This window comes from Pelophylax lessonae (assembly GCF_965119305.1).
Source record: "Pelophylax lessonae genome assembly, chromosome: 2".
Classification (NCBI taxonomy): Eukaryota; Metazoa; Chordata; class Amphibia; order Anura; family Ranidae; genus Pelophylax; species Pelophylax lessonae.
Window position 1 is genome coordinate 559854921 of NC_138769.1, and position 20013 is coordinate 559874933.

At 44.6% G+C, this 20013-nt stretch overlaps 1 protein-coding gene across 2 annotated transcripts in view; it reads left to right on the plus strand.

Moving 5' to 3' along the window:
- LOC309546288 (inactive dipeptidyl peptidase 10-like) overlaps positions 1-20013 on the plus strand; it is a 334481-nt gene that overhangs the window by 67563 nt on the left and 246905 nt on the right. For both annotated transcript variants that reach the window (XM_082245881.1, XM_082245882.1), the window contains exon 2: positions 13208-13322. In XM_082245881.1, coding sequence (XP_082102007.1) covers positions 13208-13322 — 115 coding nt within the window. The remainder of the gene's footprint in view (positions 1-13207; positions 13323-20013) is intronic.

Sequence of the window (20013 nt, forward strand, 5' to 3'; positions counted from 1 at the left end):
TGTCTAGGGTGTTGCCCTTCCTTCAGACGGGTGTTGACCAGCGTCTGGCGCTGGCCACGATCAAGGGTCAGGTGTCTGCTTTGGCCGTTCTTTTTCGGCGGCCTGTGGCATCTGATTCTTTGGCTAGCACTTTTGTGCGGGGGGTACGTCATCTGATCCCTCCTAGGAGGGAACCTCTTACCCCTTGGGACTTGAATCTAGTTCTGTCAGTATTGCAGCGTGCTCCTTTTTGAAAGGTTCAGGGAGATCTCGCTGTCTTTGTTGTCCAGGAAGGTCGCCTTTTTGGTGGCTATCACCTCGACTCGACGAGTGTCGGGGCTGGCAGCCTTGTCCTACAAGTCTCCGTGTCTGGTTGTGCATTTGGACAAGGTGGTCTTGCGACCTAACCCTTCTTTTCTTCCAAAAAGGGTTTCGGACTTTCATCTCAATGTGGACATGGTCAAACCTTCGCTTTGCGCGAAGCCGAAGCATCCGACGGAGGTGTTGCTTCACTCCTTGGATGTTGTCCGGGCGATTAGAGTCTATTTCACATCGACTGAGTCTTCTCGCAAGTCGGATGCCTTGTTTGTCCTTCCGGGAGGTCCTCGGAAGGGCATGGCGGCGTCGGCTTCTACAATCGCCAAATGGATCAGACAGACCATTGATCAGGCCTATGCTTTGAGGGGAAAAGTTCCCCCTGTACCTGTGAAGGCGCACTCTACCAGATCTCTGAGTACGTCTTGGGCCTGTCGTCATGGGGCCTCTGTGGCCCAGGTGTGTGAGGCGGCGACTTGGTCGACCGTACACACTTTCACGATATTCTACAGAGTAGTTGTTCAGGCATCGGCTGATGCTTCCTTTGGCCGCAAGGTTCTTAGTGCGGCAGTTCCCTAGAGCCCTTGTTACGGGTTCTTTGGCTTTTTGGGATTTTTGTTTTTTCCCTGGGTTCTCTTGCTCCTGTTGAGCGAGTGTTTTGTTCTTATGCCCAACTGGTTTCCTTCCTTTGGTAAGGTTCCTTTCTCTGATGGGGAGACGGCGTTGCCTTGGGCGCGGCTGTGTTCTTCCCACCCCTCATGTTTACACTGCTTTGGGACTTCCCCATTGGTGATGAATATGAAGTGGGCGGCGACTGTCGGAGGACGTAAGAGAAAACGGAATTTTTGTAAAATCTTACCTGTAAAATTCCTTTCTCTGAGTCCTCCGACAGTCGCCGCCCCCGCCCCTCTTTTGGGGTTTTGATGTACTCTCTACTGCTATTCCACTGAAACTGAGTTGGATACAGGAAGTGGAGGGTTATGTACTGAGGGGACCACCCCCTGGGGGTGGGATATGTTAAAAATCTTTGTATTAACATATTCTATTGCCTAGCTACTCCTACGGAATAAAGGACATAACCCCATTGGTGATGAATATGAAGTGGGCGGCGACTGTCGGAGGACTCAGAGAAAGGAATTTTACAGGTAAGATTTTTCAAAAATTCAGTTTTTTGGGGGGGGGGGGGTGACACCATGGTTTACTGCACCAGGTGATCCCATCCCTAGTGACACCACTGGCAGTAGCACACAGTAAGTGTGCCACTGCCAGTTACATGTATTTCTGGCTGGCGCCTCAGGTCAGTCGGTGCCATTTTTGCAGAGGAGGGGGGGCCTGGTCGCCGGGGGAAGCAGAGGGAGGAGGATTCTTTTGGGTTCCGAGCTGCAGTGCGTGGAGGCTCTACATGTGACACTTCAATGAGCGGTTCGTCGCCTGCACGCCTGGGGGGGTGCCAGATATAGGATCCGCCCCGGGTGCCAAATGCTCTAGGTACGCCCCTGTACACGGGGTTAGATAGAATAGGTTTAGAATGTGAAACAGAGCAGGTTTAGCGTTAGTTAGATTTTGCCTGGACTGCTACTTTATACTTTAGAAAAAAAAAATAAAAAAAACAACACTATAGTGCATTTTCAGTGAGTACACATTTTGATTTATTGTTGTAATATTTCTTGAAAATAATTTTGGATATGACTTTCATATATCACACACTTGCTGTTTCCTGTTTTTATGATTGCATTTTATATACAGATAAAATTGCATCATAAATTCTCCCTCCAGAGATTATGATGATGACCACAGTCTAAAATATACAGATAACCTTTGTATAGTGTATGGTTTTCAGAAGCACATATTAGGGATCGACCGATTATCGGCAAGGCCGATATATCCAGGGCCGATATGCACTTTCCCCCCCCCCCCGATATATCATAATCGGCCCCGGAAGTTACCGATATTTTCGTGATGTCATTCTGCCTTCTTAAGCCGCCTCCCTCCCTTGGACAGACTTGTCTGGAGTCGGGACTAGTCTCGCAGGAGTTTATCACAGCCATACATCCACCCACAGCAGCCCGGTGCCAGCCAGCCACCCACCCACAGGCCCTGTACCAGCCAGCCAGTCACAGGCCCTGTACCAGCCAGCCAGCCACATGCCCTGTGCCAGAGGCGTAACTAGAACCTTCAGGGCCCCGGGGCAAGAAACCATGAAGGGCCCCCCAGACCCCTGGCCGGGGCCCTTCTCTTCAAGTCTGGGGCTCTTCCCTCTGATCCTTTACTCTTGTTGCGGGGCCCTGTATTACGGTCCCGCAGCGGGACCCTTTCACAAGTTCTGCAGTGGGCCCCCTTCCTGCCATCTTGGGGCCTCCCCACGGTGGTGGAATGCCAGGGCACAGTTGCAAGTGTGACCTTTGCAATCCTGGAAGTTCACCCACTGGAGTCAGTAGTTTTTATTTTTTGGTATTTTAATTGTATTATTTTTTTATCATTTTATTTTATTTTTTTTACAATGTCACTGACTATGACTTTGTCCATTCAGAAAAGGAAGGAGCTTGTAAATTACATATTTACCAACCTCTCCCTGGTTCTCTATTGTGACACATCCCCTGCAGCAGCCAGCAGGAGAGGGGAGGGAGCACAGTGGGGGGGTTAGCACAGTAGGGGGGGGGGGGACCAGGGGAGCACACAGGGGCCCAGAGACAGAAGAACACAAGTGAACTGGATAGGAGGAGTGGTGGGGGCAGCATACAGAGGAACCAATCTCCTCCATTTTCCTCCTGCAGCTACAGGAGGAAAAAGGAGGACAGTGATTTTTCTACATGCTGCCCCCACCACCCCTCCTATCCAGGTGTACAGGGGAGCCGCACAGGCCCCCTGGAGCATGGGGCCCGGTTGCAACTGCAACCCCTGCACCCCCTGTAGTTACGCCCCTGCCCTGTGCCAGTCAGCCACCCACATCCCCTGTGCCAGCCAGCCACCCACCACAGGGTGCCAGCCACCCAGCACCCACCTACCACAGGATGCCAGTCAGCCGGCCAGCCACCCACTACAGGGTGCCAGCCACCCAGCCACCCATCCACCACAGGGTGCCAGCCAGCCACCCAACCACCACAGGGTGCCAGCCAGCCAGCCACCCACCCCAAGGTGCCAGCCAGCCACCCACCACAGGGTGCCAGCAAGCCAGCCATTAAGCTTTAAACAAAAATTAACATGTTCAGTACCAGATTTGTGTCATAAGTTGTCTTAATTTTTCAAAACTTTAAATGTACAAAATATCGGCCGATATGCAATGGCCAAAATATCGGTATCAGCAACGAAAAACCAATAACGGACGATCCCAAGCACATATATTCATTATTTTACAATTATGTAAACTATTATGCTGTTTTTGCTACAAAGCATGCAAGGCTTTGTAAGGGCTGCCATCAGGTACTTTTGTATGGGGTTGAGAAATAAGGGTTTGTGTAATGGGGCCAGGCATCCTAACAAAAAACACAGAAAAGGGGGGATAATGGCAAATCAACCTCATAAACATACCGTGTATCCGAAGAGTCACCTACCTTACCCTTTATTATTCTATATTACTCCTGAGCCTTTCTTCCAGTCTCCATAGGAACTCCATGCCTAGGCACCTGTTGAACATAGTGTATTTGTGTTTTTGGCAGCGGAGTCCAGTCCAGACATAAGTTAGGAAAATGTTCACTCTAACTCACTTCCTTTCTGGTACATCTCCCATACTACGATGACTGCAATGTGAAGTAGCTATAGATTATAACACCCTGAGCCTACATGAGATAACTAGAACTAGTAGTAATATTCCTCTGAAGAAGAGGAATTCCTCGAAAAGCGTCAGCCCACGGGGTCTACTCTTCAGTGACTGTTACACCCATACGTATTGATACATTGGATGGAATGCGCAGTGATCTGTGATGTGCGATTTCTTGCTGTCTTTGTGAGTACATTACTTACAGTCCTTTTATCTAATAAATTATTTGTCTAGGGATAATGCACTCGGTGCGCCCTTTGTGTGTTTTTTATATAGTTGCAGTTTTAGACCCCCCTAAGTCTTAGAAATGGGTAACCACGGTCTTGCTGCCCTCAAAGAGTATTGAAGACATGAAGGACATACATCTGGAGGGGCTATCTTCCTAAGCGCAAGAGGCATTGTGTGTGTTACTGTTTCTAGTAGTAATATTGGCAGGCCTTAGGTCCTAGAAAATGTTGTATTTGAGTATTATTGGCCTTTTGGAGGAAAAAATTGAGTTGCAACCAGGTCCATGACAAGGGATGGGCGGGAGAAGCAGCTGCCCTGGGCGCAATGGTTTACTGTAAGGATGGGTGCACCTTTCTTCTGTTACAAGGCTGACAGGAGTAGTGACAGCGGCAGTGATTCTGACAAGCGAGTGACTGATGGACATAGGATCCCCTAAGCTTGCACATCATGAGCGGGGGGGCGCAGTTTGGCATCTTTGCCCTGTGTGCTGGATGACCTTGTCCCGGCACTGATTGCAACTAAAGGCAAGTGAGCTACCACTGCTACGTGGACAGGTTTTGTATAGTACATTATGGAGTAAGAACAAACAGTTACGTAAATGGCTTCACAATGTACATTCTACACACATCACTTATTTACATCTCATGGATAACCGGATCATCTTGAATCTTGATTTTATCATCTATTATAATTTACTACTATTATGCAGTTTATATTGTCACTATCATGGTAAATCAATTTACAATATCTTTTTAAATTAAATGTATTGATTTTTTTGACACTTGCCTGTTAACTCTGTTTGAAAATCTAGTCCATGACCACTTTTTGTGCATTTTACATTTGGATTTCAAAAATCATTCCTGAGGATGCTGAACTCTAAGTCCTACTTTCTGGGGGCAATACCAATGTGGTACTGCTTATACAGTTAGATGATTTTTGAACTAATAGGGACCAAAGTCTTGGTAGCATACGAGGCACCTTTGGGACGGGAAGGCAGCCTAAGTCTGTTTTCGGTCGACAAATTCTGATGGTGATGCTAGTGTAATAAAAAGAAAAAATCTCAGTTCTGAGCCTCCTCAGTCATTCATTACTGTGAGTTGATCTTCTGCTATTTTGGTTTATTCACAATATAAGTTAGCAGAGGGTCATGCTTTAGAGGAGCTCCTCTGCTGGTTGCAGGTTGTAAATATGAAATATTTATACATAGGCTTTATTTCATATTTACCTCACTAAAATATATTTAAGAAATATTTTAGCCCTACACATAATACTTGAAAAAAGAAAATATGCACAATAAAACTCAAATTCTCATACAAAGAGTCACAAGAATATGTGTTAAATTCTACAATCGTTGTATTGGTTTCAGCAGTCAGATAAAATAATGCCAATTTTGGAGGATCAGTGTATGCAACAACAAAGCAAAGAGCTACCATAATACAAAAGTCAGCCCTGGAACCCAAATAGTCCTTTATTTATAACAGTTTTAAAAGCCCTGATAAAGGTGGGGTGCATTGATTTCCCCAAATGCGTTTTCTTTATTTTATCTGGTCGCAATGCATGGTGGGTGAGGAGTGTCTCAACAATCCCAAATACTTTTGTAGCAAGGTTTCCAGGCCTGATGTGCGTCTGCCATTAGAAAAGGTACTCTCTCCAGCCCATGGGAGCTGCAGCCCTGGGTGTGATAACTGAAGCAGCAACAACTCTGGCACCTTTGTTTGTGGTTTTTATTTAATATAAAGTTCATAAATGTATCCCATAGTTTGTAGATGATACAGCTTTTGCGCAAACAAATCAATATACACTTATTAGTATTTTGTTTGTACCAAAAATATGTAGCAGAATACATATTGGTCAAAATTGATGAAAAAATTCGATTTTTTACATTTTTTTAATGGATACGTGTTATAGCAGAAAGTAAAAAATTTGTTTTTGTTTTTTTCAAAATGTGTCCTTTTTTGTTTATAGCGCAAAAAAATAAAAACCGCAGAGGTGATCAAATACCGCCAAAAGAAAGCTCTATTTGTGGGAATAAAAGGACATGAATTTTATTTTGGGTACAGTGTCTCACGACCGTGCAATTTTTAGGTAAAGCAACGCAGTGCTGTATCGCAAACAATGACCTGATCATTAAGAGGGGAAAACATTCAGGGGCTGAAGTGGTTAAGCCAGCATCTGGATGGCAATAAGTCACTTGCTGATCCTCATCAAGATCTGTCTGAGAAAGTTATGTGTATTTGTACACATGGACAAAGTGACATACAACACATTATAAAAAGGGCTATCTGGGTAAGATTTAAGAACAAAATGGTTCATTGAACTGACTTCCTTTCACTTCAAGTTTAATGGAGCTAAACTGGCATGCTGGCATTATGGCATACATCAAAGAATACATTGAAATGATTTACAGATACACAAGAATTTTTCATGTACAAAGTCAGTTGGAATTGTCTGCATTTTATCAATGACCCAGAAAGTTTCTCTTTGTTTTATATGTGTTACTGTAATCTTTATCTGAGTGTTTTGTTTTTATATATGGTATAGTGGCATAACTATGAAATTCACCTCTCAGTTCAGGGAATATTATAAAGTCCTATGCTAGGACAATACCCTTGGAAGTAAGAAAGGGTTAGAATCTCTATCAGGTATTTATTGCTCTGTGTCTTTGTTGAAAAGATCAATTGGTCCTGGTGACCACTGACACAAGGACAGAAAGTGATGGGAAATCCAATATTGTACAGTTATCAAAGAAACAATAAGTCAAAGGAAATCCTAAAAAGTTGTCTTCTTTCTAAAGCTGACCATCCATGCTAAATAGCATAAATAGATGAATCTGTAGGACCTGCAGATATCTGATTTCCTAGCTAGCTAATTGGCTGCAGTCACTATTTGGCCAATTTTTTTCCCCACCTCCTAGTTCTCATTTGAATTGTTTTAAGCCAGGTGGTATCAACAGGGCCACCCATAGCTCAAATATCAGCCAATTCACCAGAATCAGCCAAAATTCAAACCATGTGTAGCAGGTTTTCCAGGTATTGGGCCTGATGTGGGTCTGCCATTGCTACCGGTGACACCTTCAGCCCATTTAAGCTGAATACCCAAGTGTGAGATTTGAGTCAATGACCATTCCGGCATCTTTGGTTTGTATTGTTTATAAGATAATGGCGATGGGAGAAGGGAATGAGTGGGATACTCCTCTGGCTCAACTAGGTACAATTGGGACACTTTGCAGAAAAAAATGCCTGTTAGCACTGTCTTGACGCCAGCTGGATGCCGACCAACGCTTACTGGCGCTTGAAATATACTGTTATGCTGAACTGTGCTAGAACTTGACCTTAACACTTTGGTTAACCTCAAAAGATCCTGGACTGTAGTGAGACTTGACTCTTGACACTCTGGTTAGTTCAAAAGTCCTGCAAACAACTCCCTCCAGCCCTTCGCTGACTGAGGTAGCTCTTTGTAACTGCTTGTGCTGCTGCGACTCTTAACTCTGTACACTTTAACTCTTCAGGGCCCAACCACTGGCGCCCCCTTTACACTTCAGGGTCCTCTCACTAGGCACCCCCTGTACACTTCAGGGTCCTCTCACTAGGCACCCCCTATACACTTCAGGGTCCTCTCACTAGGCACCCCCTGTACACTTCCGGGTCCACTCACTAGGCACCCCCTGTACACTTCAATGTCCTCTCACTAGGCATCCCCTCTAATCTTCAGGGTCAACACTGGCACCCCCTTTAGCGCTAGCTTGCTTCTGGATCCCTTGGACCTTCACCGGAATGGTCTCCTCTCAGCTAGGCAGACCCCCAGGGGCAGTTACAGTACTCACGAACTGGGTTAATTGTAGTGGGTAGATACAGTACCTACCTAAAGCCCTGCTTATTAATCAGGTAAACAGAGTGTAGCACTGCCCCGTAGGGACTGCTTAATATTCACTCTGTAGGTTCCCCTGGTAACCAGCACCCCGCCATAAGTAAAGACAAATCCTTGATTCTCCTTGGCTCACACTCCAATAATCAATCTAGGGATATTTGGTTGTTTTGTGGTTTATTGTAAAATGGGGATAGGAGAGGGAAATAGTGGGATACGCCAATTGTAACTAGTCACAGTGATTGAGTACTCCCATCTTCTTTGCTTTACTATAGGCTGTTGATTCATCCTGCCACTTTGGATGAATGTGGATTAAGCCTCTTATTCTTAAGATGACTTGGTGAACAACTAGGTATCTTCAGGACACTCTCTCTAGTATTCTCGCTCTCTCCTCTTCAGCTGACACCCGCCCACTGACTGTCCTACTAGCAGGGGTGCTCCCCCCCCCCAGTCAGGCCCCTCAACATGAGTCCCTGTACTCACGATACTGTAGTCCCAGGGTCTCCAATGTCTCCCCTCTGTCAGCTCTCCTGGGCCTCTGGGTTCAGCTCCTCTCAACCGCTCCTCTGGCCCTTAAGGACATCTTCCTGTGGCTGCATGGCACCTCTATAGAGGAGGAGGCAGCCGCCCCCTCCATCTGGGACTCCACTCTCTGGCCAAAGATCCCGCAGCACATGTGCTCCTGGTTTTATACAGTATCCCAGTATGCAATAGGGGTGACCTGCCCTCTGCCAATCACGAGGACTGTATAAAAAGCCTATGCATCCATTCGTCAGGTTTCCTCCCACTGTCCAACATGCCTCCCTATTGGACCAGCGTGAAAGACACTTCAGACTGAATGAATCGTATACTGAGCACAATGAGCAGACCTCACTAATAGATCCTGCTCCCTGATAGGCAGAGAGCAATATAAATTTACCTGCAGCTCCTCTGGTAAGCAGACAGAGCTCAAAACTATACTCTCTCACTAACACCTACCTAGGAGGGTGCTACAAGAGGGAAAGAAGAGGCCAAGGTGCAGCCATGATTTCACTGAAAGACTTGCATGACTGAAACTCTCGGTTTATGAGCCTGCCTGTTTGGGGTTTGAATCTGTACTAAAGCTAAGCACATTTGTTTTACTGTTTTAAGATTGTGTACTGAAGTTGAAGACAAAGCCTGGTATTTTTGTTTGCTAACAAAGTGGTTTTTAACGTATGTGAACCCTCACCTGGTAAAAAAAAAAAAATATATGTATAAACATATATGTATAAAAATATAAAAATATATGTATAAACATGGGTGTGTGTATATACTGTATATTGTGAGGGATTAGCTCAGTAGCGGGTGTGCAGGACCCCCTGGACGGGTCACAGCACAGTGACATAGGCACGGACAGACAGCAGGATCGTTGTGAAAACAAAACAGTGGTTTTTTTACAAGTCTGTGTTTACAAAGTGCAGGTATCAAAACAGCAAAAATAAAACAAAACAGAAAAAAAACCCTTGCCACTTTGGGCGTCTAAGGCTCCTTTCACACGGCCGCTCCGTGTGAAAGGTCCGCTGCGGGACTTTTTTTTTTTTTTTTCCACGGAGCGGATGACACGCAAACGGATTGGATGATTTGCGGACACACGGAGCGGCCATGTGAAAGGACCCTTACTGCGAAACTCAGGAACCTGTCTACTTGGTCTGGAACAGCCTACCACTGCCCAAACTCCTGACTGTCACACAGAAATAAACAGAGGCTTTTAGTCACACAGACTAAAAACGAGTTTTAGAGTCAGGTTTTTTTTTTTTATCCTAATGCATTCTTTGCAACTGACTGATCTCGGGTGCCCCCATAGCAAGCCCCCATATTGGGAAACTTTAATTATCCCGATATTGAGTGGAAAGAGGCGTTATAGCTGTAAAAACGACTGACTCTGCTAAAGGCTGCTAAACATTGCTTAACGTTGCTTATACAGCGTCAAGCCATGTCATACATTTTTTTTTTTATTATGTGAAAATCAATGGTTCCCTATGGGAGCTCATTGATTTGAATAGAAGTCGCATCCAAGTTGGATCATGATAATCTGACTTGTGCTCTGTGGATCTTGAAGGGGAACTCCACGCCAAAATGGGAAAAAAACGGTGGTCTGGTATGGATTTTGAGGAGAAACCCCACAAAAAAAAAAAACGGCTTGGGGTTCCCCCCAAAATCTATACCAGACCCTTACCCGAGCATGCAGCAGGTAGGGAAAGGAGAGTGGACGAGCGAGCAGGCCCACCCCCTCCTGGACCATATCAGGCCACCCCCACTCCAAAGCACCTTGTCCCCATGTTGATATAGACAAGGGCCTCTTCCCAACAACCCTGGGTGATGGTTGTTGGGGTCTGCGGGCAGGGGGCTTATCGGAATCTGGACACCCCCTATAACAAGGGCCCCCTTGTTACAGGGGGCATCAAGACTGTGATAAGCCCCCTGCCCGCAGACCCCCAAAACCACTGCCCAGGGTTGTCGGTAAGAGGCCCTTGTCCACATCAACATGGGGATGGGTGGGCCCCCCCCCCCGACCATCCGGACCCTCCGCCGCCACAAAGCACCCTACCCCCCATGTTGAGGGCATGTGGCCTTGTATGGTCCAGGAGGGAGTGGGGCCGCTCGCTCGTCCCCACCCCTTTTCCTGACCTGCGGGGCTGTATGCTCACATAAGGGTCTGGTATGAATTTTGGGGGGGACCCCCATGCCGTTTTTTTTCCATTTTGGCATGGAGCTCCCCCCTCAAGATCCTCAAAGTGCAAGTGGCACCACAAGTCAGATCATCATGATCCGACTTTTATTCAAATCAATGGACTTAAAGCCGTATCAAAAACGGCTAATCGGCAACCATTGATTTTGAATAGAGGCAGAAAAACGCTGCTAAAAGCTAAACACGCATGAACACCAATGGAAAAAGCAACTAAAAGCATGTTTTTACAGCTGCTTTTTCCTGGCGTTGGTAGTGGCTCTGCAGCTCGTTTTTTTTCTAATGCCCTGTGTGCATGAGGCCTTAGAGCCGGTTCACACTACTCCGACTCAAAGTCGCCCCCATAAAGGAGTGACTTTTTAGCGCCAACTTTAGCGTGACTTTGAAGAGACTTAAATGATAGGTGACCTTGTCTATGGGGAATGCCTGGGTAATCTTTTTCTTCTTCCTGGAAAGTCTGATCACAGTCGCTTGAAAATAGCTAAGGATCCGACTTAGAGGCGACTCCCATTGAAGTCTATGAGCACAAGTTGGATAGAGGTCGCCTTGAAGTAGTACAGGAACCTTTTCTGAAGTCAGAGCGAGTTCAGTAGTGCATATTAAGACAGCTCTCATTCATTTACATTGAATTTGTAATGACAAGAGACTTGGGGCGACTTGAGAGTCGGAGTAGTGTGAACCGGCTCTTAATCTCACCTCTCAAAAGGTAATGCTGCTCCCCAGTCTGCTATGCACAAAGATCTGGTTCCGGGGTGAAGCCTCTTTCCCAAACAAGCCTGGGAGGTTTATAGAGCCCTGAGTGCTTTATCTGTTATACCCTCACTGAGCCCAAACAGGCTCAGTACACAGCACAAACAGCAAAGCAATGTACAGCATGAACCTGGGAAAAATATATCTCCCATTCTGGACACAGCCAATAGATTTTCCTGGCTTCCTGTCACATTCAATATATATATATATATATATATATATATATATATATATATCGTAACATGGGGGCCATTAGCTCTAGTGGTAGATGCATTTTTCAAGGCATACACGGGAGTCAGGAACCATATTTTAAAGGCATAGCAGCCCATTTTTATTAAAAGGCATAAAGGAAGTCCATACCATATAAGGTTTCCCACGCAGGGGTTCTTCTCTAGTATGTGATAAACAGAAAATGCTCGCCCACCTGGCTCTTAAGCTCTCACTCAGCTTTTCAATTGCAGTACCTCTGCTCTTTATGCTGGTCCCCAGACTATGAATTCTCCAAAGCTGACAGCTTCACTCTGGCCTTAGTCCTCAGGCGGTCACCTGTCTCTTTCAGACACACACGTACTCTGACTGCCATCTGCAGCCTTTGACTCCTAGAGACCTCCTGTCTCTCTTGGGAGGAGCCGTCTCCAACTGGGAGCTCTGAGGTATTCCTTCACCTCCATTACAAGGGCTGTGTGCACCTGAGCACACACCCTGCTGGTCATTCACAAAACATGGACACGGGTTGGAGATTCCGTCCCACCCAAGACACTATGGAATCTCCAAACTACATCCAGTTATACCAAAACCTGGAGACCTGCCACGATAGATAGATAGATAGATAGATAGATAGATAGATAGATAGATAGATAGATAGATAGATAGATAGATAGATAGATAGATAGATAGATAGATAGATAGATAGATAGATAGATAGATAGATAGATAGATAGATAGATAGATAGATAGATAGATAGATAGATAGATAGATAGATAGATAGATAGATAGATAGATAGATAGACATTATACTTTTTTTTCCTTTTTATAAGTTACCACGTAACTTTTGCTCTCAGCTGCATAAGAAGATCTTCCCGGTGAAGCAAATTGAAGGGAGAGGGATTGGAGGCCATTGGGGGCAGGCTGTTTACCCAGCTCAGCCAGAAAATTAACGCCATTGGGAAGGATGTGCTCCTATGTCTGGCCTGGTCAGTTTCAAAAAGGAAAGTAGGGGGACTGGCAGGATGACCAGGGATTTTACACTAAGGAAGAAATACAAAGAGGACAGGATACTTTTTAACACACGTACATGGCACAACAGACACATATCAGAATTAAAAAATGCCTGTTTTCCCCTCTAATTCTGGCAATGCTCATTAAAAGGGAAATTCCCCTATCTTTGGAGATTCACTCTGACTTCCTGTTGTGCTTCTGGGAGAGACAGTGAGGCCAAATCTTCCTAGTATGATACAGACAATATAAAAATAAACTTGACATGGATTCTAATTATTCCTTACTCTAATACTAAATTAAAACATTTTTAGAGTCTAATATTTGCACAGAATTATCACTATAGGCATTCCCTCAGTGTTAATTTGGTATTGTGTGTTATATTTTTTAGGGCATGGGTAGTTCGGGGGCTCCACCTCGTAACTGGCGTGGAATTGGTCTGTCAATGTTGGTGATTGCAGTAGTTATGTCCCTTGTGCTACTTTCCATTTTCCTGCTGTCTCCAGGTAAGCATTTTGTACCTTGTTTTTACAGTTGCTCTTTTTTGTAATATGTTAATAGTTCAGTTCCTCAGAGAAGCTTGCAGTTTGCATGTCTTATACTAAAATACACTGTTGGTAGCTCAGCTCCTCTTTTTTTCATTTGTAGCGGGTGCCGCTTAGCCCGCCTGTGGCCCCTTATCTCCCACCGGCCGCCGCCGGGACTGACACAAACACTGACAGGCTCGCTCAAACAAGCAGCCGCCCGCCCTGCTCCCTCCCCTTTTTTCTCATTGGCAGGAAGAAAGAGAACCAATCACCAGCCAGAGCTACAGAGCTGCAGGAGCAGCAAATAATTTCGGGACATGTAGTCCTCAGTACAAGCGGCCCCATTGTAATCCTATGGGGAAAACACTACACAGCCCAGTCTGCTTTCAGGAGAGTGAGAGAAAGACACGTAGAGGCTACCTGGGAGCTAGGCAGACACCATGAGGCAGGGAAGAAGACTGGACCCAGGGGAGAGGTGCTACCTCCCGGGTTGGTGTGCCGTTCCTCCCACAGATCCACAGCTGGTTGGGGACATCCTGCCTGAGAGGGGGATCCCAGGTGCATTCTCCAGGTGCACCTGTACAGACACCGTGAAGCATTCTGATTGTGAGGTAGCCAGTTGGGCTACCTGAAGTGCCTGTCTGCCAGTACATTTCCTTTGGGCCTTGGTCACAGAATTGGTGAGCGGGCACTTGCCCATCTTACAGAGACACTGCATGCAGACAACGTTGCCTATTTTGCCTACACTAGTAGAACACGTTCTGCAATCATTCTCTGCCAGGCAGTGAAAGTGCTCTCTCTGCTCCATGAGTTCCACAGTACACTTTGCATTACTCTTGCCAATGAGGACATCTACATTAAGTGCACCAACTAAAGTAGCTAGCTGAAGATTTAAGGCCTTCTTCTTCCAAGGGACTGAAGTTACTGGTGCCATACAGGGCACACACATACACCCAGGGCTCCTGATATATAGCAAATGAGTGGGGTTATCTGACTTGGGAGTTACAATATTGAACCAAACTAGATACAGTGTTTGCGGTTCTGTGGGCATGTGGTGTTAGGGGACAGAAGGGAGAGGTCTAACATGAGAGAGGGTCATTCCTCTGCTCTCCTCCTGCCTGGACTTATAGAGCCCAATTTAAGTAGAGTGATGGTAAATTAATTACAGTGTTTGCTATTTTGCGATCTGTCTTTGTTGAGGTGTTTGCCTCTTCTTTTGGGGTTATTCACCTTGAGGTGTCACCTGAAAGCAGCCAGACAGTATCATTGAGTTCTATTGCTCTGAATCTTTAGTCATTATTAAACAGCAGATTTACTTAAGATATATTTGTCTAATATTCCGTTATATTGTTGCTGTTTGTTCCATTCTTAAGAAATTTCACAGTAAAGACCATGTTTTTCTACAACTTGTGTCTTTTATTTGTTATGTTTGCACCAATAATATTGCCAGGTGTGCCAGAGGGGCTGAGACTGTTCTTGGGGCTGAGAGGCAGAGTACAGAACCAAATATACTCAAGCGGCTCCTTCGGGGGTATCACTACACATGGGGTCTCGTCCGGGATACCTTTACTCTGCAATCAACTCCTCAAGACAGCACCCTTACAAGTACCAAGATGGACCCTGCTGCTGTGACCCAGTGGTGTGGTGAAAAAGGTGCTCGCCGAGAGTCAAGCATGGCGATTGAGCTCCCTGGCAAGGCCTGGACTGAAGAGCAGGAGAGTCAGGTGGTGAAGACGTTGTCACCAGATAGAAAAGTGTAGGTGATTGATGTCAGACCAGACCAAGGGACCTCTCGCACCTATGCACTACTAGAATGTAAGCTAGGGATCCCTGACAGTTTCCAAGGGACCAGTGTGCAATTGACTGACAAGACTGAGTCTTGTCTAATTCAGAAAAGCACACCATTCATGATTCCAGCAAGTTCTAGCCAAGCTGAGGCCACAAAGGAAGAAATCCCTTCCATAACACCCCTGGCCATGATTGGCCTGGAGTTCTTCGCTGCCCTGGGAGACTTCATGTCAAAATGCCAGAGGGATACTCCAACGTACTCTGGAACTGGGTACCAATTGCGCTGCGCAAACTGTTGGCGCTATATAAATCCTGTATAATAATAATAATAATACCAGAAACTGGGTATCAGTAAGGGCCTTTTCTGGAAGACAACCAGTGCCTACAGGGGAAGACAGCTTTGAAGAGTGGCTGGAGTAGGCCACGCAAGTCCTGGATGAATGGGATATTCCTGTGACCCAAAAGAAGAAGAAAACTACAGAGAGTTTAAGGGGCTCTGCCTTGGAAACTATCCCCAATCTGAAGCTCAGCAAGCAATATAGAGATGATCACTGTGCCATCGAGCCACATCAGTCAAGTTGCCAAAGTGGACACATTCACCACCCCCAGGTTGTGCAAAGAAGCAAAGCAGTTGGATATCAAGTCTGAGATAGCTGCATTGAAAAAATACAGATATCCCAGATGATGGAAATGATGAACCTGCTGGCAGTGAAACTCATTGTGTTGTCTGACGATGGTGTTACAGGTCCTAATGTACCTCCGGCCTTGTCTGCTGCACCTGGCAAGAGGCCAACGAACCAAGAAGATGTGGTCAGGTGGATAGCCAAGATCAGGAGCCAGGTGGGTATCAGAACGAACATTGTCAGGTGGATAGCCGAGGTAGAACACAGGAAGCAAGCAGGAGACAGGTCAAGGAGAAGCTTGGCCGGTAACAGGAGACACAGGAACAGGAATGTCATGGAGATAACGCACTGGAGGAGGTGAAGATCAACCAGCAACTAAAATCATTGGCAGGCTTCCTTATAAAGGCCAAGAGGAAGTGTTGGTAGAGATGCTGGGTCCCAGAGTCCTTCTCCTGCCAAAGTACTGGTAGAGATGCTGGGTCCTAGAGCCCTTTTCCTGCCGTTTGTGCCCTGACATCTGCACTCATTCTCTGCCAGGTAGTAAAAGTGTTCTCTCTGCTCCAGGAGTTCCACAGTACACTTTGCATCACTCCAGCCAATGAGGACATTTAATTGTACCAACTAAAGTAGCTAGCTGAAAATTCAAGGCCTTCTTCTTCCAAGGGACTGAAGTTACTGGTGCCATACAGGGCACACACATACACCCAGGGCTCCTGATTTATAGCGAATGAGCGGGGTGATCTGACTTGGGAGTTACATTATTGAACTGAAATAGGTACAGTGTTTGCCGTTCTGTGGGCCTGTGGTGTCAGGGGACAGAGGGGAGAGGTCTGACATAGAAGAGGGTCATTCCTCTGCTCTCCTCCTGCATGGACTCTTAGAGCCCAATTTTAAGTAGAGTGGTGATAAATTAATTGCAGTGTTTGCCACTTTGTGATCTGTCATTGTTGAAGTGTTTGCCTCTGCTTTTTGGGCTTATTTGTCTTGAGGAGTCCCCTGAAAGCAGCCAGACAGCATCATTGAGTTCCATTGCTCTGAATCTTCAGTCATTTTTTCACAGCTGATTTATTTGAGATATATTTGTCTACTATTCGGTTATACTGTTGCTGTTTGTTCCATTCTTACGAAATTTCACAGTAAAGTCAGTTTCTGTGTTTTACTACAACTTGTGTTTTTTATTTGAGGTGTTTGCACCAATATTATTGCCAGGTGTGCCAGAGGGGCTGAGACTGTTCTTGAGGTTGAGAGGCAGAGTACAGAACCAAATATACTCAAGCGGCTCCTTCGGGGGTATCGCTACACATGGGGTCTCGTCCGGGATACCTTTACTCTGCAATCAACTCCTCAAGACAGCACCCTACAAGTACCAAGATGAACCCTGCTGCGGTGATCCAGTGGTGTGGTGAAAAAGGTGCTCGCCGAGAGTCAATCGGCTCCTTTGGGGATAGCGTTGTTCTGTTTTGTTTCTTATTATTTTATAGTTATTCAAAGATAACAGTGTTGAGGTGTGGTGTTTCTTCATACATCAATTATCATAAAGAGTACTCTGTGCAGACATATTGCAAATTATAATTTTAATATTGATATTGGACGGTATTTTATTTTAGAAGCGTCTCATTAGACTGCAGAGCTGCTACCTGGAGAGAAGTAAGTGTGAAGAAACTACCTGAGAAGTAGGAAAGGAAAGCAAAATAACTGGAGAGAGGGTATCAGTATGGGAGAATGGTATCCTCTTAGACCATACCCTATTTGCCTGACTAAATTAATTTCTGGAACAACGCTGAATCCATGGAGGCCATATGAGACATTTGTATTTGTTAAAGTGATCAAGTTTTTAAAATATGACATCAAAGAAAAAACACTGCAAGTATAAACTGCAAGCACCTGGAGGTATCTGCAGTAGTCTCTGAAACTCTCTTATCACAGCCGAACCCTGGCTTGATATGACAGGCAAAGATCTGCTGCTAAAAATCAACCCTACTATTTCCTATTGGGGCATTACTGTGATGGACAGCCTCACTGATCAATAGAAATGTGCAGGAGGCAGAAAGGGCAGGCAAGCTTAAGCAGTATTAGGAATACCAAAAATAAAAAAAAATGTACTATCTGTGCTTAGTGCCTACCTGACGATAAAAAAAAAAAGAAAAAACAAGGGAAAAGCTCCTGCTGCAAACTCAATATTGGAATATTCAACACCTGGAAAATAGTCTGGAAATGAGTGCACTGTCACTTTAAGTCATGAAGTGCATAAATATCAGAAATACATCAATAAATACATGGTCTATTCATCAAATAGGTGCAACTTCCAAGCCAAATGCATACAATATTTGCCTAATTCATCAACAAAATGTATATGCATTAATGTGCTCACAATAGATGATTGTGCAAAAATCCTTGAAGTGTAATTTGCAATTCATACACAAAAAGTAGCATTAAAAATAAAATTACTGTAATAATAAAAAGTCCAAAGTTCACCTTATTAAACAAATTCTGTGATGATAAATTCCACCAGGAAAATCGTATAAGATATCCCACCACTTATAGAGGCCCTCCTTACCGGAATGATTAAACCTCTAAATTATAGGAGGTCGCTCAAGCAGGAAGAAATCCAAAGGCAAACAACAACTACCTGGCAATCTCACATCAAGGATCCACCTTTTGTAGCCACTAGCTGGTCTGCTATAATGGCTCCAGCAACTTCATAAAAACTCCAGTGGACCGTCAACATAATCACCCTGCCAGTATAACTCCAAGGAAATGCATAAGAAACTCCATGGCCCAGTATCACAGATTGCATAGATATTTAGTTACTTTGTGCCCACGTGGTATATTCAATATACGGCCTCATGGCTGTTCTCTATTTCTGGGAAAGCATCCCTGGACTTCTTCCCATGTGCGTACTTCCTGTTGTATACGGAGCTTAAGCTAAAGTTTGTTCATACTATTGAAAAAGGCAGAGGAATGACTGATATCTTATGTGACAGTTTGGTCACAGGTTTTAGAGGGACAAAGTCAGCCTGCAAGGAGGTTACTATTGTTGTGCTGTCTTTTCAGGTAGTCCAAAGTCCTCAGAGAATTCGTTATCATGTATTCAAAGCTTATGTGTAAAAGAAAGATTGTATATGTTTAGAATAAAATATCTACAGTATAGTATTAACTTAAAACTATAGGTATTATACTGACTCAAAATATTTTTACTAACAGAAGAGGAATTGGCACAATGGACACATCCTACTAACTGTGAGTTATGTCCCTTATGCTGATATTTGTTTGTGATTTTGGCTGCATTTTAGAGGTTAATAGAGAAAGGTTTCCCCAACTTGACAGTAGCAATTTATGCTGTCAAAAAATATAGGACATCAGCCTGTGGGATACCCTGAAAATATCTTAGACTGGTTTGTTCATCAAGCCTACCAAAGAAATCTCTGCAATTTAACTTTACTATTACAATTGATATAGCAATAAACCTTAATCGTAAATATTCTGACTGTAGGGCATGTCCACCATCTGTGGTGCAGAAAACCCATCTGTCCTCAGAAACTAAGAGAGAAGCTAGTGGAATAAATAAAGTAATCCTAGCCGGGGAAATATACAATCTTATTAAAAAAAACTTTATAGCGGGATTCTATTATTGAAGTATTGATTGTGAGTTGAGAAGTATAACTTGCTTTTGGGCCATTCGTTCAGCTCTAATTCTTCATGTATATCTTGTTCCTATAATCTCATGCTGTTAAGTATACATTTGGTGAAGCTAAGATATTACAGAGAAATAAAATCTCTGCAAGCTGAAATATTCTATGTTTTAAAGCCTCCACTGTGCTGTCAATGGTGTTGTCTAAAGTAATAAGACATCTGATTATAACAAAAATATTCAGAAGCTTTCTGTATTGGCTGTTATCATTGTCAAGATGGCTCCTGCTGTTGAACACTAAAGGATAGGCATAGATTATAGAGGGAAACTGCAAAAGTTATAAAGGGCCCTCTGTGTTACCATAAAGTTCATAACATTCTGTAAAGGTGCAGTTTGGTCAATGGTGCAGTTTGGTCAATGTTTGCTCAAACAATTTTGTTCTGGCTTACTGTACCCAGTGCAGCTGCTGTTCGTTGTTAGGCAAATTAGGTTCTGACTCACTGTAACCGGTGTGGCTGTGTTAACTGTTCTGATCTGTTATATGTTTCGGGGGCTGCAGAGTTGACTGCTTCCCCATGGCTGGTCCAGAATGGGCAGGAAGAGTTTAATCAGCAGCTAAATATTCATA